This window comes from Mesoplodon mirus (genome assembly GCF_964341445.2).
Source record: "Mesoplodon mirus genome assembly, chromosome: 11".
Taxonomy (NCBI): Eukaryota; Metazoa; Chordata; class Mammalia; order Artiodactyla; family Ziphiidae; genus Mesoplodon; species Mesoplodon mirus.
The window spans coordinates 11397933-11417113 of NC_138987.1; the positions used below are offsets into that span (position 1 = coordinate 11397933).

Here is a 19181-nt window from a genome sequence, read left to right on the forward strand (position 1 = left end):
TAGCTATTCAGTTGAGTCTCATCTGACGGGGCTGAAATTCCAATGTCTTTCACTGCTGCATGAACTATAATGTCATCATTCGGCTTTTAGCCTGATAGCAGGTTATCTCTGCTAGGTTTTTCAGAGTGTTGCCCTGCCTGTAACTCCTAGCACTCCAAGGACCTGTGGCAAATCCTCACATAGACTTCTTCCCCCAATTTCCTCCCCCCAACATATGCACACACAGTTTCTTCTCAGAACTTTTCACCATAAATTCCAGCTTCACATCTAAACTGTGCCTCCTCACTCAGCAAAACAGCCTCTTTGCTTGGTTTCCACTTTCTTGCTCTAAGGTAAAATGCATTTAGGCAGAAAACCATTGTGATTGTCAGCTCACCACTTGTGTTTCCCTTTTCTCTGAGTGAGGCTTAAGAACAGGTGCTTCATGTTTATTGCTCAGTTTTATGATTGTTTTCTGTGGGAGAGTAATTCTGGTATAAATTACTCTTAATGTATCCTAGATTGACCTACTATTTTTACTTTTGAAAGTATAAATATAATTCTGTTTAGGCATACGTTCAATTTTACCACTATCTTATTACTTTTTATTTTACTTTTTTAGATTTTGTATTTGCAATCTGGGACAAACTGCTCTAAGCCCTTTACATACATTGTCTCATTTAATCCTCATCCTATGAGATAGAGATGAACCTGAATCATCAAGCAGTTGTATGATTTGCATAAATTCACACAGTGGCTAAATGGTAGAAATATGTATTTTGACAGCAGAGTCTATGTTCTTAATATGGGCTCCTTTTATTTATTTTTTTTTTTTATTTTTTTTATTTTTTGCTGTACGCGGGCCTCTCACTGTTGTGGCCTCTCCCGTTGCGGAGCACAGGCTCCGGACGCACAGGCTCAGCGGCCATGGCTCACGGGCCCAGCCGCTCCGCGGCATATGGGATCCTCCCAGACCGGGGCACGAACCCGTATCCCCTGCATCGGCAGGCGGACTCTCAACCACTGCGCCACCAGGGAGGCCCTGGGCTCCTTTTAAAAGCATATCATATTCTGCAAAATAAATATTTTTGTTGCCTTTCTTTAATAGCTAACCCATAAATAAAATGGTCATTGATTTATGATTATTTTTCGTTATCTGTGATAACTTTCATAATAATTTTTATTGTTTATTTTCTATAGATCTTACAAGTGCCCTAAGGTGGTTTGATGCATGCTTTTCTCTCCATGAATTGTCTCTCACTGGAAACCCACTTCTTCAAGAAATAAACTGGAGGTAAAGAAACAATGTTGCACCCTATATACATACTTTATTATAGTTGCAGAGAACACAGTTCGATGAAAATTGTTCTGTATATACTAATTACTTGGGAAAAGTTAATAAAAAATAATTTAAAAGTTATTCAAAACAAAGCAGTTTTGTAAAAATAGTTTAAAAAATATCTTCTACCTAAAATAATTTTTGTACATGTATGAACTAATGCAAATTTGAAATGATAATTTTGATCCATACCATGGATTATGTGACACTTTTAGTATGATGTCAACTTAGGTTTTGTGTTTATAGAAAAGACATTTCCTGGGAATTACTTTTTTTTTTTTTTGCGGTACGCGGGCCTCTCACTCTTGTGGCCTCTCCCGTTGCGGAGCACAGGCTCGGGACGCGCAGGCTCAGCGGCCATGGCTCACGGGCCTAGCCGCTCCGCGGCATGTGGGATCTTCCCAGACCGGGGCATGAACCCGTGTCCCCTGCAACGGCAGGTGGTCTCTCAACCACTGCGCCACCAGGGAAGCCCAGGGAATTACTTTTTGAGTCATCTAAATCCCATAGCTTGCTATTTAAAATTATTTCCTTTCTGCCAGTAATTTGATTTTGTTTTATTTTCTTAAAAGAGAAAGTTGGTGTCTGTTAAAGTATGTATTATAAGTATATGTGAATTCATGCCTCTATTTGGAATATTGCAGTACCTAGATGTAAATGAAAAAAATTTTTGTGATTTTTTTTTAAACTTTTTTAAAAATTTTTTAATTTTTTAAAATTTTTGGCTGCATTGGGTCTTTATTGCTGCCCGTGGGCTTTCTCTAGTTGCGGCAAGCGGGGACTACTCTTTGTTGCAGTGCACGGGCTTCTCCTTGCAGTGGCTTCTCTTGTTGCAGACCATGGGCTCTAGGTGTGCGGGATTCAGTAGTTGTGATGCATGGGCTCAGTAGTTGTGGCACATGGGCTTAGTTGCTCCATGGCATGTGGGATCTTCCCGGACCAAGGATTGAACCCGTGTCCCTTGCATTAACAGGTGGATTCTTATCCACTGAGCCACCAGGGAAGTCCCGTGATGTTTTGTTTTTTTTTTAATTTAATTTAATTTATTTTTTTCTACGCAGGTTCTTATTAGTCATCAATTTTATACACATCAGTGTATACATGTCAATCCCAATCTCCCAATTCATCCCACCACCACCCCCGCCCCCCGCCACTTCCCCCCCTTTGTGTCCATACGTTTGTTCTCTGCATCTTTGTCTCCATTTCTGCCCTGCAAACTGGTTCATCTGTACCATTTTCCTAGGTTCCACATACATGCGTTAATATACGATACTTGTTTTTCTCTTTAGACTTATTTCACTCTGTATGACAGTCTCTAGATCCATCCACGTCTCTACAAATGACTCAATTTCATTCCATTTTATGGCTAATACCCCATCGTATATATGTACCACATCTTCTTTATCGATTCATCTGTCGATGGGCATTTAGGTTGTTTCCATGTCCTGGCTATTGTAAATAGTGCTGCAATGAACATAGGAGTGCATGTGTCTTTTTGAATTATGGTTTTCTCTGGCTATATGCCCAGTAGTGGGATTGTTGGGTCATATGGTAATTCTATTTTTAGTTTTTTAAGGAACCTCCATACTGTTCTCCATAGTGGCTGTATCAATTTACATTCCCACCAACAGTGCAAGAGGGTTCCCTTTTCTTCACACGCTTTCCAACATTTGTTGTTTGTAGATTTTCTGATGATCCCCATTCGAACTGGTGTGAGGTGATTCCTCATTGCAGTTTTGATTTGCAGTTCTCTAATAATTAGTGATGTTGAGCAGCTTTTCATGTGCTTCTTGGCCATCTGTATGTCTTTTTTGGAGAAATGTCTATTTAGGTCTTCTGCCCATTTTTGAATTGGGTTGTTTGTTTTTTTAGTATCAAGCTGCCTGAGCTGTTTATATATTTTGGAGATTAATCCTTTGCCGTTGATTCATTTGCAAATATTTTCTCCCATTCTGAGGGTTGTCTTTTCATCTAGTTTATGGTTTCCTTTGCTGTGCAAAAACTTTTAAGTTTCATTAGGTCCTATTTGTTTATTTTTGTTTTTATTTCCATTAATCTAGGAGGTGGATCAAAAAAGATCTTGCTGTGATTTATGTCAAAGAGTGTTCTTCCTATGTTTTCCTCTAAGAGTTTAATAGTGTCCGGTCTTACATTTAGGTCTCTAATCCATTTTGAGTTTATTTTTGTGTATGGTGTTAGGGAGCTTTCTAATTCCATTCTTTTCCATGTAGCTGTCCATTTTTCCCAGCACCACTTATTGAAGGGACTGTCTTTTCTCCATTGTATTTCCTTGCCTCCTTTGTCATAGATAAGTTGACCGTAGGTGCATGGGTTTATATCTGGGCTTTCTATGCTATTCCATTGATCTATATTTCTGTTTTTGTGCCAGTACCATATTGTCTCGATTACTGTAGCTTTGTAGTATAGTCTGAAGTCAGGTAGTCTGATTCCTCCAGCTCCGTTTTTTTTTCCCCTCAAGACCGCTTTGGCTATTCGGGGTCTTTTGTGTCTCCATACAAATTTTAAGATTTTTTGTTCTAATTCTGTAAAAAATGCCATTAGTAATTTGGTAGGGATTGCATTGAATCTGTAGGTTGCTTTGGGTAGTATAGTCATTTTCACAATATTGATTCTTCCAATCCAAGAACATGGTATATGTCTCCATCTGTTTTTATCATCTTTAATTTCATTCATCAGTGTCATATAGTTTTCTGCATACAGGTCTTTTGTCTCCCTAAGTAGGTTTATTCCTAGGTATTTTATTCTTTTTGTTGCAATGGTAAATGGGACTGTTTCCTTAATTTCTCTTTAAGATTTTTCATCATTAGGGTATAGGAATGCAAGAGATTTCTGTGCATTAATTTTGTATCCAGCTACTTTACCAAATTCATTGATTAGCTCTAGTAGTTTTCTGGTGGCATCGTTAGGATTCTCTCTATATAGTATCATGTCATCTGCAAGCAGTGACAGTTTTACTTCTTCTTTTCCAGTTTATATTCCTTTTATTTCATTTTCTTCTTTATTGCCATGGCTAGGATTTCCAAAACTATGTTGAATAATAGTGGTGAGAGTGGACAATCTTGTCTTGTTCCTGATCTTGGAGGAAATGCTTTCAGTTTTTCACCCTTGAAATGATGTTTGCTGTGGGTTTGTTGTAAATAGCCTTTATTATGTTGAGGTAGGTTCCCTCTATGCCCACTTTCTGGAGAGTTTTTATCATAAATGGGTGTTGAATTTTGTCAAAAGCTTTTCCTGCATCTATTGAGATGATCATATAGTTTTTATTCTTCAATTTGTTAATATGGTGTATCACATTGATTGATTTGTGTATACTGAAGAATCCTTGCATCCCTGAGATAAATCCTACTTGATCATGGTGTATGGTCCTTCTAATATGTTGTTGGATTCTGTTTTTTGTTTGTTTGTTTGTTTGTTTTTTACATTTTTATATGTATATTAATCAGTGATATTGGTCTGTAATTTTCTTTTTTTGTAGTATCTTTGTCTGGTTTTGGTATGAGGGTGATGGTGTCCTCATAGAATGAGTTTGGGAGTGTTCCTTCCTCTGCAGTTTTTTGGAAGAGTTTGAGAAGGATGGGTGTTAGCTCTTCTCTAAATGTTTCATAGAATTCACCTGTGAAGCCATGTGGTCCTGGACTTTTGTTTCTTGGAAGATTTTAAATCACAGTTTCAATTTCATTACTTGTGATTAGTCTGTTGATATTTTCTATTTCTTCCTGGTTCAGTCTGGGAAGGTTATACCTTTCTACGAATTTGTCCATTTCTTCCAGGTTTCCATTTTATTGGTATAGAGTAACTTGTAGTAGTCTCTTAGGATGCTTTGTATTTCTGCAGTATCTGTTGCAACTTCTCCTTTTTCATTTCTAATTTTATGATTTGAGTCCTCTCCCTCTTTTTCTTGATGAATCTGGCTAATGATTTATCAATTTTGTTTATCTTCTCAAAGAACCAGCATTTAGTTTTATTGATTTTTGCTATTGTCTTCTTTGTTTCTATTTCATTTATTTCTGCTCTGATCTTTATGATTTCTTTCCTTTTACTAACTTTTCATTTTGTTTGTTCTTCTTTCTCTAGTTCCTTTAAGTGTAAGGTTAGTTTGTTTATTTGAGATATTTGTTGTTTCTTGAGGTAGGGTTGCATTGCCAAAAACTTCCCTCTTAGAACTGCTTTTGACTCATCCCATAGGTTTCGGATCATCATGTGTTCATTGTAATTTGTCTCTAGGTATTTTTAAATTTCTGCTTTGATTTCTTCGGTGATCTCTTGGTTATTTAGTAATGTATTATTTAGCCTCCATGTGTTTGTGTTTTTTACTTTTTTTCCCCTGCAATTGATTTCTAATCTCATAGCGTTGTGGTCAGAAAAGATAATTGATATGATTTCAGTTTTCTTAAATGTACTGAGGCTTGATTTGTGACCCAAGATGTGTTCTATCCTGGAGAATGTTCCATGCACACTTGAGAAGAAAGTGTAATCTGTTGTTTTTGGATGGAATGTCCTATAAATATCAATTAAATCTATCTTATCTATTATATCATTTAAAGCTTTTGTTTCCTTATTAATTTTCTGTTTGGATGATCTCCCCATTGGTGTAATTGAGGTGTTAAAGCCCCACTATTATTGTGTTACTGTTGATTTCCTCTTTTATAGCTGTTAGCAGTTTCCTTAAGTATTGAGGTGCTCCTATGTTGGGTGCATATATATTTATAATTGTTATAACTTCTTCTTGGATTCATCTCTTGATCATTATGCAGTTTCCTTCCTTGTCTCTTGTAACATTCTTTATTTTAACATCTATTTTATCTGACATGAGTATTGCTACTCCAGCTTTCTTTTTTTTTTTTTTTTTTTTTTTCTTTTTGCGGTATGCGGGCCTCTCACCGCTGTGGCCTCCCCCGTTGCGGAGCACAGGCTCCGGATGCGCAGGCCCAGCGGCCATGGCCCACGGGCCCAGCCGCTCCGCGGCACATGGGATCCTCCCAGACCGGGGCACGAACCCGTATCCCCTGCATCGGCAGGCGGACTCTCAACCACTGCGCCACCAGGGAGGCCCTCCAGCTTTCTTTTGATTTCCATTTGCATGGAATATCTTTTTCCATCCCCTCACTTTCATTCTGTATGTGTCCCTAGGTCTAAAGTGGGTCTCTTGTCGACAGCATATATATGGGTCTTGTTTTTGTATCCATTTTGCGAACCTGTGTCTTTTGGTTGGAGCATTTAATCCATTCCCGTTTAAGGTAATTACTGATATGTATGTTCCTATGACCATTTTCTTAATTGTTTTGGGTTTGTTTCTGTAGGTCCTTTTCTTCTCTTGTGTTTCCCACTTAGAGGAATTCCTTTAGCATTTGCTGTAGAGCTGGTTTGGTGGTGCTGAATTCTCTTAGCTTTTGCTTGTCTGTAAAGCTTTTGATTTCTCTATCGTATCTGAATGAGATCCTTGCCTGGTAGAGTAATCTTGGTGGTAGGTTCTTCCCTTTCATCACTTTAGATATATCATGCCACTCCCTTCTGGTTTGTAGAGTTTCTGCTGAGGAATCAGCTGTTAACCTTATGGGAGTTCCCTTGTATGTTATTTGTTGTTTTTCCCTTGCTGCGTTAAATAATTTTTCTTTGTCTTTAATTTTTGCCAATTTGATTACTATGTGTCTTGGAGTGTTTCTCCATGGGTTTATCCTGTATGGGAATCTCTGCACTTCCTTGACTGGGTGGCTATTTCCTTTCCTATGTTAGGGAAGATTTCGACTATAATCTCTTCTAGTATTTTCTCTGGTCCTTTCTCTCCCTCTTCTCCTTCTGGGACCCCTATAATGTGAATGTTGTTGTGTTTAATGTTGTCCCAGAGGTCTCTTAGGCTGTCTTCATTTCTTTTCATTCTTTTTTCTTTGTTCTGTCCCACAGCAGTGAATTCCACCATTCTGTCTTCCAGGTCACTTATCCATTCTTCTGCCTCAGTTATTCTGCTATTGATTCCTTGTGGTGTAATTTTCATTTCAGTTATTGTATTTTTCATCTCTGTTTGTTTTTTCTTTAATTCTTCTAGGTCTTTGTTAAACATTTCTTGCGTCCTCTCAATTTTTGCCTCCATTCTTTTTCTGAGGTCTTGGATCATCTTCACTCTCATTTTTCTGAATTCTTTTTCTGGAAGGTTGCCTATCTTCACTTCATTTAGTTGTTTATCTGGGGTTTTATATTGTTCCTTCATCTGGTATATAGCCCTCTGCCTTTTCATCTTGTCTGTCTTTCTGTGAATCTGGTTTTTGTTCCACAGGCTGCAGGATTGTAATTCTTCTTGCTTCTGCTCTGTGATTTTTTTTTAATGTATTTTGTTTTTTAAAAAATTCTCTAATCTGAAACTCTGAAATTATGCTAACACCATTTCTCCCAAGTTAAGCTTCATCTTTTTTATAATCACATTTTTGAAATAATTTACATATAATAAAATTTATCAATTTTGAGTATCAGTTTATGAGTATGAATATTGTGTAAAAACCACTACAATCTAGTTATTGAACATTTTTATCACCTTGAAAAATTACCTTATGCCCCTGGGTAGTCAGTCCCCTCTTCCAATTGTTTAAAAATGTCTCTCCACTGTCTTATAACTTTCACTGTTTCTGATGAGAAGTCTATGAACATTCATGTCTTCATTCCTCTGTCTCTGAGTACTTTTAAGGTTTTCTCTTCATCAGTGGTCTTCAGCAATTTGATTATAATGTGCTTTGGTTGCTTTTATATAGATTTACTCTGCTTAGGATTTTTTAGTTTTTATTGGCTTAAGTTTTTTAAAATTAATGTATAGTTAATTTACCATTTTGTGTTAGTTGCAGGTGTACAGCAAAGTGATTCAGTTATGTGTGAGTGTGTGTATTCTTTTCAGAGTTTTTTCTATTATGCGTTATTACAAGTTATTGAATATAGTTCCCTTTCTTATACAGTAAGTCCTTAATGTTTATCTACTTTATACATAGTAATGTGTACCTATTAATCCCAAACTCCTAATTTATACCTCCCCCTTGTCTTTCTTCTTTGGGAACCATAAGTTTGTCTTCTAGGTCTGTGAATCTATTTCTGTGTTGTAAATAAGTTCATTTGTATCATTTTCTTATTCCACATATAAGTGATATCATATGATATTTGTCTTTCTTTGTCTGACTTACTTCACTTAATATTATAATCTCTAGGTCGACCCATGTTTAGGATTTACTGAACCTCTCAGATACAGTGGATTTATAGTTTCTATAAAATTTTGAAAATTGTTGGCTAGGAATTTTCAAATATTTTGTTCTATCTTATCCTACTAGGACTCTAACTTCATCAGTATTAGACCACTTGATATATCCCAGAAGTTGCTATTGCTCTGTTCTTATATTTATTATACTTTTATTCTGCCTGTATTTCAGTCTTACTAGTTATTGCTATGTCTTCAAATTCTCTGATATTTTCCTCCTGTATAGCTACTCTGCTGTTAATCCCATCTAGACTGTTTTTCAGTTCAGATCAGATATTATGATATTCATTTTGAGACGTTTCCTTTATTTTTTAACATTTACAGTTTCTCTCCTAATCATGGTCATATTTCCTGAATCACCTTGAACATATGGATAATATTTATAATAGCTGTTTTTACATCCTTGTCTGTTAATTTCATCATCTCTATCATTTTGAGGTCTAATATTATTGATTTTTTAAATGATTCTTGGTCATATTTTCCTACTTCTTGCATGCCCAGTCAATTTTGGTTGTAGTCTGGACATTTAAAATTTTATACTTGTTGATTTCTTAATTTTTTTTTCCTTTAAATAACATATATTTTGCTTCTCACATGCAATAGCTACATTACTTGGAATTAGTGAGATACTTTCAAAACTTCCTTTTAAGTTCTGTTAGGGAAGTCTCAAAGAAATCTTCAGACTAGTGCTAATTTAGCCCCACTACTATGGCACCAACTTTCTGAGCATTCTGCCCAATGTCTCTTATATGTATCCTTTCAACTTTGGCTGATGAGAATTATTCCCATGCTCATGTGAGTTCTTGTAATTTTTCTGCCTTTTGCTTCACACTTGTTCTTTCCCTTGGCTTTAAGTGTTTTTTTAATTTTATTTATTTATTTATTTATTTATATTTTTTATTTTTTGCTGTACGCGGGCCTCTCACTGTTGTGGCCTCTCCTGTTGCGGAGCACAGGCTCCGGACGCGCAGGCTCAGCGGCCATGGCTCACGGGCCCAGCCACTCCACGGCATGTGGGATCCTCCCGGACCAGGGCACGAACCCGTGTCCCCTGCATCGGCAGGCGGACTCTCAACCACTGCGCCACCAGGGAAGCCCTTTAAGTGGTTTTTCTCTCACACATCCTCAGACTCATTTACCAGGTCTAGGTGAATTAAATCCCAGTATACTGAAAAACTTTGTATATATCCACTTTGGAATTTTCTAGTACTGGTGATGTTTATGGCCTGAAGTCTTATCTCTTTTTATGTCCAGCAGCATGCATTTGTTAGATGGTTTAATATGATTTATTGTACATTTGACATTTGTATCATATCAGGTCATAGATACATCAAGACAGAGCAAGCCAAAATGGACAGGGCTTGTAGCCTAATTTAGCAAGGTGTGTTTGGCAACATGCTAAGTGTAGGGAAAGGCAACCATTTACTAAAATTCATGTAGGAAAATCTATTTCAGGATCTTAAGTTTGGATCAAGTCAGCAAGTCTTATCAATTTGACCAGGTAGTTAAAATAAGTTATGAGTAAAATATAGACAGGGAGAAATGAATAACTGAAAAAAAGGTTGTTGTGACATCCAGTCCTAGGGGCAGAAGCAGTTGACTCTTCCCCCTGATTTGGTTTCCCTGTGATGTGTGGCCATAGCCAGGAAGATCCTTGTTTTTCTGAGTACTTCAGAGGAATATAAGATATCTTACAGAAGAACCAATGATCTGATTTGATTGTTTAAAATTCCTTTATCTGACTTAATCCACCTGTAGAAAAAGATAAGAGAGTCTAGGGAGTAGTCGCTGTTCCCTCCCTTGTCTAAGGTCACTGCAAACCTGTGACATTCTCTTTCTAGATGTATTGGTTTCTTGAATTTGTTAATTGACATTTAGTTAAGAAAACAGCAGCATTTTTACACCAAGTCAAACACCTGTGTGATTTGCTACTCATTGATGAGTATCACCGAAGGGTTATCTTTTTGCCAGAAAATCTAGATTTCTTTCTTTTTTCTTTAAAGCTCAGTTTCCACATAAATTTCTAATGTTACGGTGTTTTTTAGGGAAACCTGGTATGTTTCCACATGTTTTAGAACAGAACCTGTCAACTTCTAGTTTAGAAACATCTGTTTCTAAGTTCAATTTAAGCTGTATAGCATGGAGGAAAGAGTATAACCCAGTGCAGTGGCTCTTAAAGGTGTATCCCCCAGACCAGCAGCTTCATCATCACTTGGAAACCTGTTAGAAATGCAGAATCTTGGACCCTGTCCAGATCCACTGAATCAGAAGCTAGCAGGTGATTCCCAGTAATCTGTGTTTTATCAAGCCCTTTGTGTGATTCAGTGTGCACTAACGTTTGGAAATCATTGTGTTTTTAAACAAGGACATCTTCCTCCTGCCCCGTGTTTTGTGATCCTGGGCAAGTAACTTAACTTTTCTATGTCTTTGAATCTTCATTAGTAAAATGAGGATAAAAATGGTACCTATCTTATGGTATAGCCATTAGATTTGAATGGAATAATACACATATCTTGTTGATAACAATTCCTAGAACACGGTAAGCACACAAAAATCTATTATTTTCTATTACTAGGCCTACCAGACTATATATGGGTTCTTATTCAGTCACCAAGTATTTAGTGTATGCCTGCTATATGCAACAAGTGTCCTAACATGTTAGATATTATAAGAGAAATTCAATGTAACCCATGATTTCAAGTCATTTTTATAATCTTGTTAGGGATAGAAAATTATGCAAAAATGATAACCATGAAAACTAATGGTAACAAACACTGAAATAGCATTGACTTTGTGCCCAACACCATTCACATCATTCTTATTTAATCCTCACAATATACCTGATGAAATAGCAACCTAGTGTCCCCATTTTATACTTAAGAAAACTGAGTTCCTAAAAGGCTAAGTAGCCTGCCCAGTTTCATACAGCTAGCAAGTCAAAGACCAAGGATTCAAATCCATGCAGTCGAGCTCCAGAATATGTGCTCCTAACTCTTAGATTTTAGTACCTAATAAAATATGTGTCAGATGATTATTGTAGGCAAGAGATATGCTTTTGAAATTTGGAAATATTATCTTAATTTAGTGTGACCAGGGAAAACTGCCTGCGCTGAAGAGGCAAACTTTGAGTTAAACATCAAAAGTTTGGTAAGACTGAAAATCAGGGACTTCCCTGGTGGTCCAGTGGTTAAGACTCTGCTCTCTCAATGCAGGGGGCACGGGTTCAATCCCTTGTCGGGAAACTAAATCCTACATGCTGCACGACGTGGCCAAAAACTAAATAAATAAAATAAAATTTTTAAAAAAGGAAAACCAAATTAAAAGAAAAGAAAGCACTTCTGATGGAGGAAATATCCAAAAAAGGAGGGAATGTGAAAGGTGAAGTTAGGCTCTGTTAGAAGACCAGTCTATTCAGGTAAAGTGGGTATAGTGGGAATACCATTGTAAAGAAGTAAGAAATCAAGTACTTATGCTTACAGTGTGTCAGAGAGTGGGCTAAGTACCTATATATATTCCTTCATTTCACAGCAGCTGAGTTAGGTTCTGTAATTATCATTCTCATTTTACAGAGTATTTACTGAAGCTTAGATACCCTGTGACTTACCCAGTTATGAAGTAAGTGTCCGGAGTGGAATTTGAGTTCTGAAGCCTAGAAGTTAAACATTGTACTTTGCGGTTTCATATGTTGTATTACTGCCAGATTGTAAAGGGTTTCATATGCGAGGATAAAAAGTCTCCTTTATCCTGTGGTCATGGAAAGGGACTGTAGCATAGTGAATATATACATGGGCCTTGTGAGTAAACTGCTCAGGTGCATATCTAGTTCCACCACTTACTGGTTGTTTGCCTTGCTCAAGTTATTTAATCTTGCTACGTCTCTTCCTTCATCTGTAAAATGGGTATAATAATAGTACCTTTCTCATAGGATCTATTCATTAGGGTAGTATAGGTTATACCACACAGCAACAAACTCAGAAATCTGTGCGGTTTAATACATTAGAAGGTTTTTGTTTGTTTGTTTACATTATGTCTGATGTGAGTTTGGCCTGTCTAATCTAAGCAGACTCAGAAACTCAGGCTGCTTTCATTTCGTGACTTTGTGTCACATAACTTCAACATAACCTCACATTTTTAGGAAGTAGATTGTGGTGGGGAAAATGACCACCAGGAAAACAATTGACATTTAACCACTCTGCCCTCAAAAGTGGCAGTGATCACTTCTCTCATACTATATTAACTGTAACTAGTCACATGGCCAAATTAACTGCAAAAAAACCCTGGGAAAAATAGAGAAGAACACGAGTATCAGAGCATACCAAGAGTCTCTATGAGGAATAAATATGTTACCACATGACAGCACTTTATAGTAGTGCCTGTCAGAAAGCATACTTGATAATGCTAGCCATTATTTTTAAGGAGCTATAGAGAAAATTTGAATAGTTGTACGAAAATGAAAATAGTATTTGGGGAAACTTGTTTTTAGTAGAAAAGTGACAAGAAATTAGGGGAAAGTAGCCAAATTAAATGAAAATCCAAGCATTAAAAAATGGCTAAAATCGGGCTTCCCTGGTGGGTTGAGAGTCCGCCTGCCGATGCAGGGGACACGGGTTCGTGCCCCAGTCCGGGAAGATCACACATGCCGTGGAACGGCTGGGCCCGTGAGCCATGGCCGCTGAGCCTGCGCGTCCGGAGCCTGTGCTCTGCAACGGGAGAGGCCAAAACAGTGAGAGGCCCGTGTACCGCAAAAAAAAAAAAAAAAAAGGCTAAAATTATGTAGTAGAAGTGACCCCAGATTATTGTACAGATCCTTATAGTTTAGAGTCCTTGTATGCCTTGTATTTAGTAGACACCCAAAATTATTTATTGGAGGAATACACTACTGAATTTAATTACATTATAATGTGTAAAAGCTTGAAAAAAATGTATGTTTCAGCCCTTCTAATTTTTCTATTGAATTTATTCAATTTTATTTTAGTGATTGAAAATGTTATTTTCTATAAATTGAAAATTTATGTTATTGTTGATTTGCAGTAATTATCAATATCTGGAATTCTAAAATTGGAGTCCTCAGACTCCTAGGGAACCATAGTATTTATCATATTCTCCAAGTTTCCTGAGAAGCTGATCTTAGGACAAGTTATTATAGGAAATATCAACTATTAGTTAATGTCAAATCATAAGGTGATCAGAAATTAAAACTATTTGAAGATTTTTTGTGCATATGTGAAAAGGCCACCTAGATATGTTTCTAGACTTCTTACCAGCTTGGTGAAGGACTCCCTCTTCTGGAATAGAAGCAGTCAAGGTCCCCATCTAGATGCACTAGCTCATATTCTAGGGCTGTGCTTCTCTTACATTGAGATATAAAGCACTAATCCCCAAGTTTTGGGTCCTCATTTCTAGGAACCAGATCTTAGAGTGAAATTTCCCATACAAAAAGAAGAGTGTAACGTCTGAAAGACTACTTAGCAGGTGATATTATTTATAATGAAAATGTCTGATGGGTTGTTTCTAGAGAGATATTTTCCCAAGTAATTCTATAGAACAAATTATATAGTTGGCATACAGTGACAAACAAAAATAGCAGCTGTGCCCATTATTCAGAGCAAGTTCTTTGGGGGGCAATGGTTTTTCTGTTAGGTGTTGGGCAAATAGGACATGAATTCTCTTGCTGATCTGGTATCACTTACTATCTGAACAGCTGCCATGTTGCAAGTTGCAACAACTAGAAACAAACCTATGTCCTGAGTAACCTTTTAATTTATTTATTTTTCATTATTTTGTTTGTAGAAAGCATAAGCACTATTTTATTGAATAAAATGTGCTTCTTGTAAAATCTTTTGATATAACACTGTAATACATATATAAAGATAAACATTCACATTTTATTACACTTACTAAGTATATATACTTTATAGTTTTAAAGAAAATATTTAATTAGAAATAATCAATACTGAAAGAGAATAGGTAGTATTTATATATACAATTATTTAGCTATTACAATTTCTATGTTTAATTTAACTTTTATGGACTGGACTAATAGCAACTTGAAAATTTTACCTATCAAATTTCACTTAGATCAGTTGCTCTAATACAGCTTTCATAATTTTAAGAAGAAATTCACTTATCTAAAGAGGTTAAAATCTAGTAATCTATAAAATATGGATTTGTTAATGAAAGGATCAACTCAGACTTTAACCAGTATGTTCCAATGAACTTTACATAACCCCTTGATACCAACGAAGGTATTAGTTATAGATTTTCCCAATTGGCTTCTTACTTTCATGTCTAGCCAGTGATAACACGAACAAAACTGATGTACTAAAAGAAATCTCTTTTTAAAACTTAATCCACAGACTCAGTTTGGAATTTCCTTTGGGAATGTGTTTCATTCATTAATGATTAATAGAGTTTCTTAAGTGACAGAATATTCACCAGGAAGTTTTCACTAAATGAAATATTGATTCAGCCCTTGACTAGGAGGAGCCCAGCTGGAAAAACTAAGGCTGAGATCTCACAGTGTCCTTATACTTCATTCTGAACATGAATCAACTTGTTACAGTGCTTTCTAATATATTTATCATAGGCTCTTTATAAGGCTGCATTTGAATTTAAGGCCAATTCATGCACTGCTAACTTATACAAATCTGACTATTGTTCCTTAAAAAAAAGACTTAAGAAAAAAATGTTTAAATGAAACACCAACTTCAATCTGAATATTTATTATGTGATTCACAAATTTGAAGATACTGTTGTATTGAAGATCCAAGCAAACTAAATTTTTACATCCAAAGAAGTTTAAAATATTGTGACTAAAATAAACTGGGAACTTTTAATGTAAAGGTGATGAGTGTAATATCAAAATATTCCAAATGTAAAATTCAAACACTGTTGACCCAGATTCTCTAGAATTATTGTGTGTAGCTAAAATATTATACTTGATGATATCTATATCAATAACCATGTCCAAAATATAGCATTTGATGATAAAACTATCATTTTGCTGATCCGTGTCAATTAACATCTCAACAGCTTCCACATGATGCCACTTGCAACATCTAGAAAGAATTCTAATGTCCTGTATTACCTTTGAAATTATTTTTCATTACTTTTGTTGTCTGGAGCATAAGACTTTTTTTATTAGGTAAAATGTTTGTGGTAAAACATTGATCTGTTCCTTAATCTGATAAAGCAAATTCTTATATTTTTGCCTCTTGGATTATATTAGATTATTTGGTTAAAATGGCTCTTTATTCCAACCATCAATTATTTCTGAGTAGAAAGCTGATTTCTTTATTTATTTGGTATGTACTCTCTAATTTTAGAGTTACAGGAATAGTTTACTTTAAAAAGTTCACAACATTTATATAAAGCCAATGGCAATGTTAATCAGTGACATATCATTGGAATGTAACTGCCCAGGACCACAGTATCCCTTATTTTAGCAAATTCTTCTGATATCATTGATATATAGACTATGGTATAAGTTTCCATGCAAGCCTTTTTTTAAAATTTAGGACAATTTGCAAGTGATTTGAATTTCAGAGTTTCTTTAAGAGTTTTTTTTTTGTTCCTTTTTTTTTTTACTTTAAACCCGATCATGTCTGATTTTAGCATAACGTGCTGAGGTCTATTTTCTTCCCAATGTAGTGGTTTTACACTTTAAGGTGCACAAGAAAGACTATGTTTTAAAAATACAGACTTCCCTGAACCTGCCAGTAGAGGTCTATGTGTAGCTGAAGACTCTGCATTTTAAAAAGCACCCCAAGTACCACTGATACAGTAGTTCAAGGAAAATCTTTTCAGAAACACTACCCTTCAGGGCTGGAGGCACACATAGGGATCTAGCTTGAATTCTCATCTCAATGAATTTTTTTTTTTTTTTTCGGTATGCGGGCCTCTCACTGTTGTGGCCTCTCCCGTTGCGGAGCACAGGCTCCGGACGCGCAGGCTCAGCGGCCATGGCTCACGGGCCCAGCCGCTCCGCGGCATGTGGGATCCTCCCGGCCCGGGGCACGAACCCGTGTCCCCTGCATCGGCAGGTGGACTCCCAACCACTGCACCACCAGGGAAGCCCTCATCTCAGTGAATTTTGAGAGTGACTAACACAAAGTATAGATGTGTTGGACCCTGAGGTTCTCATGTTAGCAACATGAGCATTGCCTTCCTTTTGCTGACACCTCCTCAATTTAGCCAAACTGAGACCTGAAAGATGACCACTCAAGAGTGTCTCATAGGTGTTACTGCATCTGCACTACCACTGTGGGTCCACCATCCTGGTAAAAAGTTTTGTACACACAAAAGCTTACTGAAATGGTTATACACTAGAAGAAAAGAAAATCAGTTTTACCTAACTGCTAAGAAATCCAACTTATAATAAGGTAATATGCTTTATTAATTTTCCTTATAGGACATACCTTTTTCAAACGTTAGAGCCTGTCACTGGCGCACGTCATTCCTTCTGCTAGTCAGGTCCACTCTGGAGACCAAGGTACCGGGTAGAAATTTGCTTGGTACCCAAAGAATTAGAACTGTTGGCTATTCTCAAGAACTATTTCCATCAAGTTATTAAAGTTTTTATTTGATCTTCTACAATGTAGGAAATTTACTTTGAAGAAACAGGACCAGTAATAGAATTAGAGCATCTTTTTTAAGCTGGATGAACACCAATGCAGTCTTCACTTTCAATACCCTTTATTATCGCATCTCAAAAATCATTATTTCATACGTGGCATTTTATAATTATAACTAAATAAGTTATTTTGACATTACAGTCATGTCTTAAAGAAACCTTGACACTGGGTATTTTGATAAAGATTTAGAATACAGTGTAGCTTCCTTAGTACTGTAATAAATTATTTGGTAGGGTGGAATATTTCCTTGCTTTGATGAGAGCCTCAGTTAAAGATTTCATGTTATATTTAATATTGTACCTCTGGGCTGAACACCTCTGATTACCTCATCACCTGTGATTAATAGATATTATCTTTTTTTTTTTGTCTTTTATTTTTTTATTTTTATTTTTTTTGCTTTATAACAAATTTAATCAGTTATACATATACATATGTTCCCATATCCCCTCCCTTTTGCGTCTCCCTCCCACCCTCCCTATCCCACCCCTCCAGGCGGTCACAAAGCACCGAGCTGATCTCCCTGTGCTATGCGGCTGCTTCCCACTAACTATCTACCTTACGTTTGGTAGTGTATATATGTCCATGCCGCTCTTTCACCTTGTCACAGCTTACCCTTCCCCCTCCCCATATCCTTAAGTCCATTCTCTAGTAGGTCTGTGTCTTTATTCATGTCTTACCCCAATGTTCTTCGTGACTTTTTTTTTTCTTAAATTCCATATATATGTGTCAGCATACAGTATTTGTCTTTCTCTTTCTGACTTACTTCACTCTGTATGACAGACTCTAGGTCCATCCACCTCATTACAAATAGCTCAATTTCGTTTCTTTTTATGGCTGAGTAATATTCCATTGTATATATGTGCCACATCTTCTTTACCCATTCATCCGATGATGGACACTTAGGTTGTTTCCATCTCCGGGCTATTGTAAATAGGGCTGCTATGAACATTTTGGTACATGTCTCTTTTTGAATTATGGTTTTCTCAGGGTATATGCCCAGTAGTGGGATTGCTGGGTCATATGGTAGTTCTATTTGTAGTTTTTCTTTTGTTTGTTTTGTTTTGTTTTGTTTTGTTTTTGCGGTATGCGGGCCTCTCACTGTTGTGGCCTCCCCCGTTGCGGAGCACAGGCTCCGGATGCGCAGGCCCAGCGGCCATGGCTCATGGGCCCAGCCGCTCCGCGGCATATGGGATCCTCCCAGACCGGGGCACGAACCCGTATCCCCTGCATCGGCAGGCGGACTCTCAACCACTGCGCCACCAGGGAGGCCCTATTTGTAGTTTTTTAAGGAACCTCCATACTGTTCTCCATAGTGGCTGTACCAATTCACATTCCCACCAGCAGTGCAAGAGGGCTCCCTTTTCTCCACACCCTCTCCAGCATTTCTTGTTTCTAGATTTTTTGATGATGACCATTCTGACTGGTGTGAGATGATATCTCATTGTAGTTTTGATTTGCATTTCTCTAATGAGTAAAGATGTTGAGCATCCTTTCATGTGTTTGTTGGCAGTCTGTATATCTTCTGTGGAGAAATGTCTATTTAGGTCTTCTGCCCATTTTTGGATTGGGTTGTTTGTTTTTTTGTTATTGAGCTGCATGAGCTGCTTATAAATTTTGGACATTAATCCTTTGTCAGTTGCTTCATTGGCAAATATTTTCTCCCATTTTGAGGGTTGTCTTTTGGTCTTGTTTATGGTTTCCTTTGTTGTGCAAAAGCTTTTAAGTTTCATTAGGTCCCATGTGTTTATTTTTGTCTTTATTTCCATTTCTCTAGGAGGTGGGTCAAAAAGGATCTTGCTGTGATTTATGTCATAGAGTGTTCTGCCTATGTTTTCCTCTAAGAGTTTGATAGTGTCTAGCCTTACATTTAGGTCTTTAATCCATTTTGAGCTTATTTTTGTGTATGGTGTTAGGGAGTGATCTAATCTCATACTTTTACATGTCCCTGTCCAGTTTTCCCAGCACCACTTATTGAAGA

At 36.8% G+C, this 19181-nt stretch overlaps 1 protein-coding gene across 1 annotated transcript in view; it reads left to right on the forward strand.

Moving 5' to 3' along the window:
* The window catches only part of LRRIQ1 (leucine rich repeats and IQ motif containing 1), a 186618-nt gene that overhangs the window by 58042 nt on the left and 109395 nt on the right, over positions 1-19181 (forward strand). Inside the window, exon 15 of the mRNA XM_082636012.1 lies at positions 1180-1273. Coding sequence (XP_082492138.1) covers positions 1180-1273 — 94 coding nt within the window. The remainder of the gene's footprint in view (positions 1-1179; positions 1274-19181) is intronic.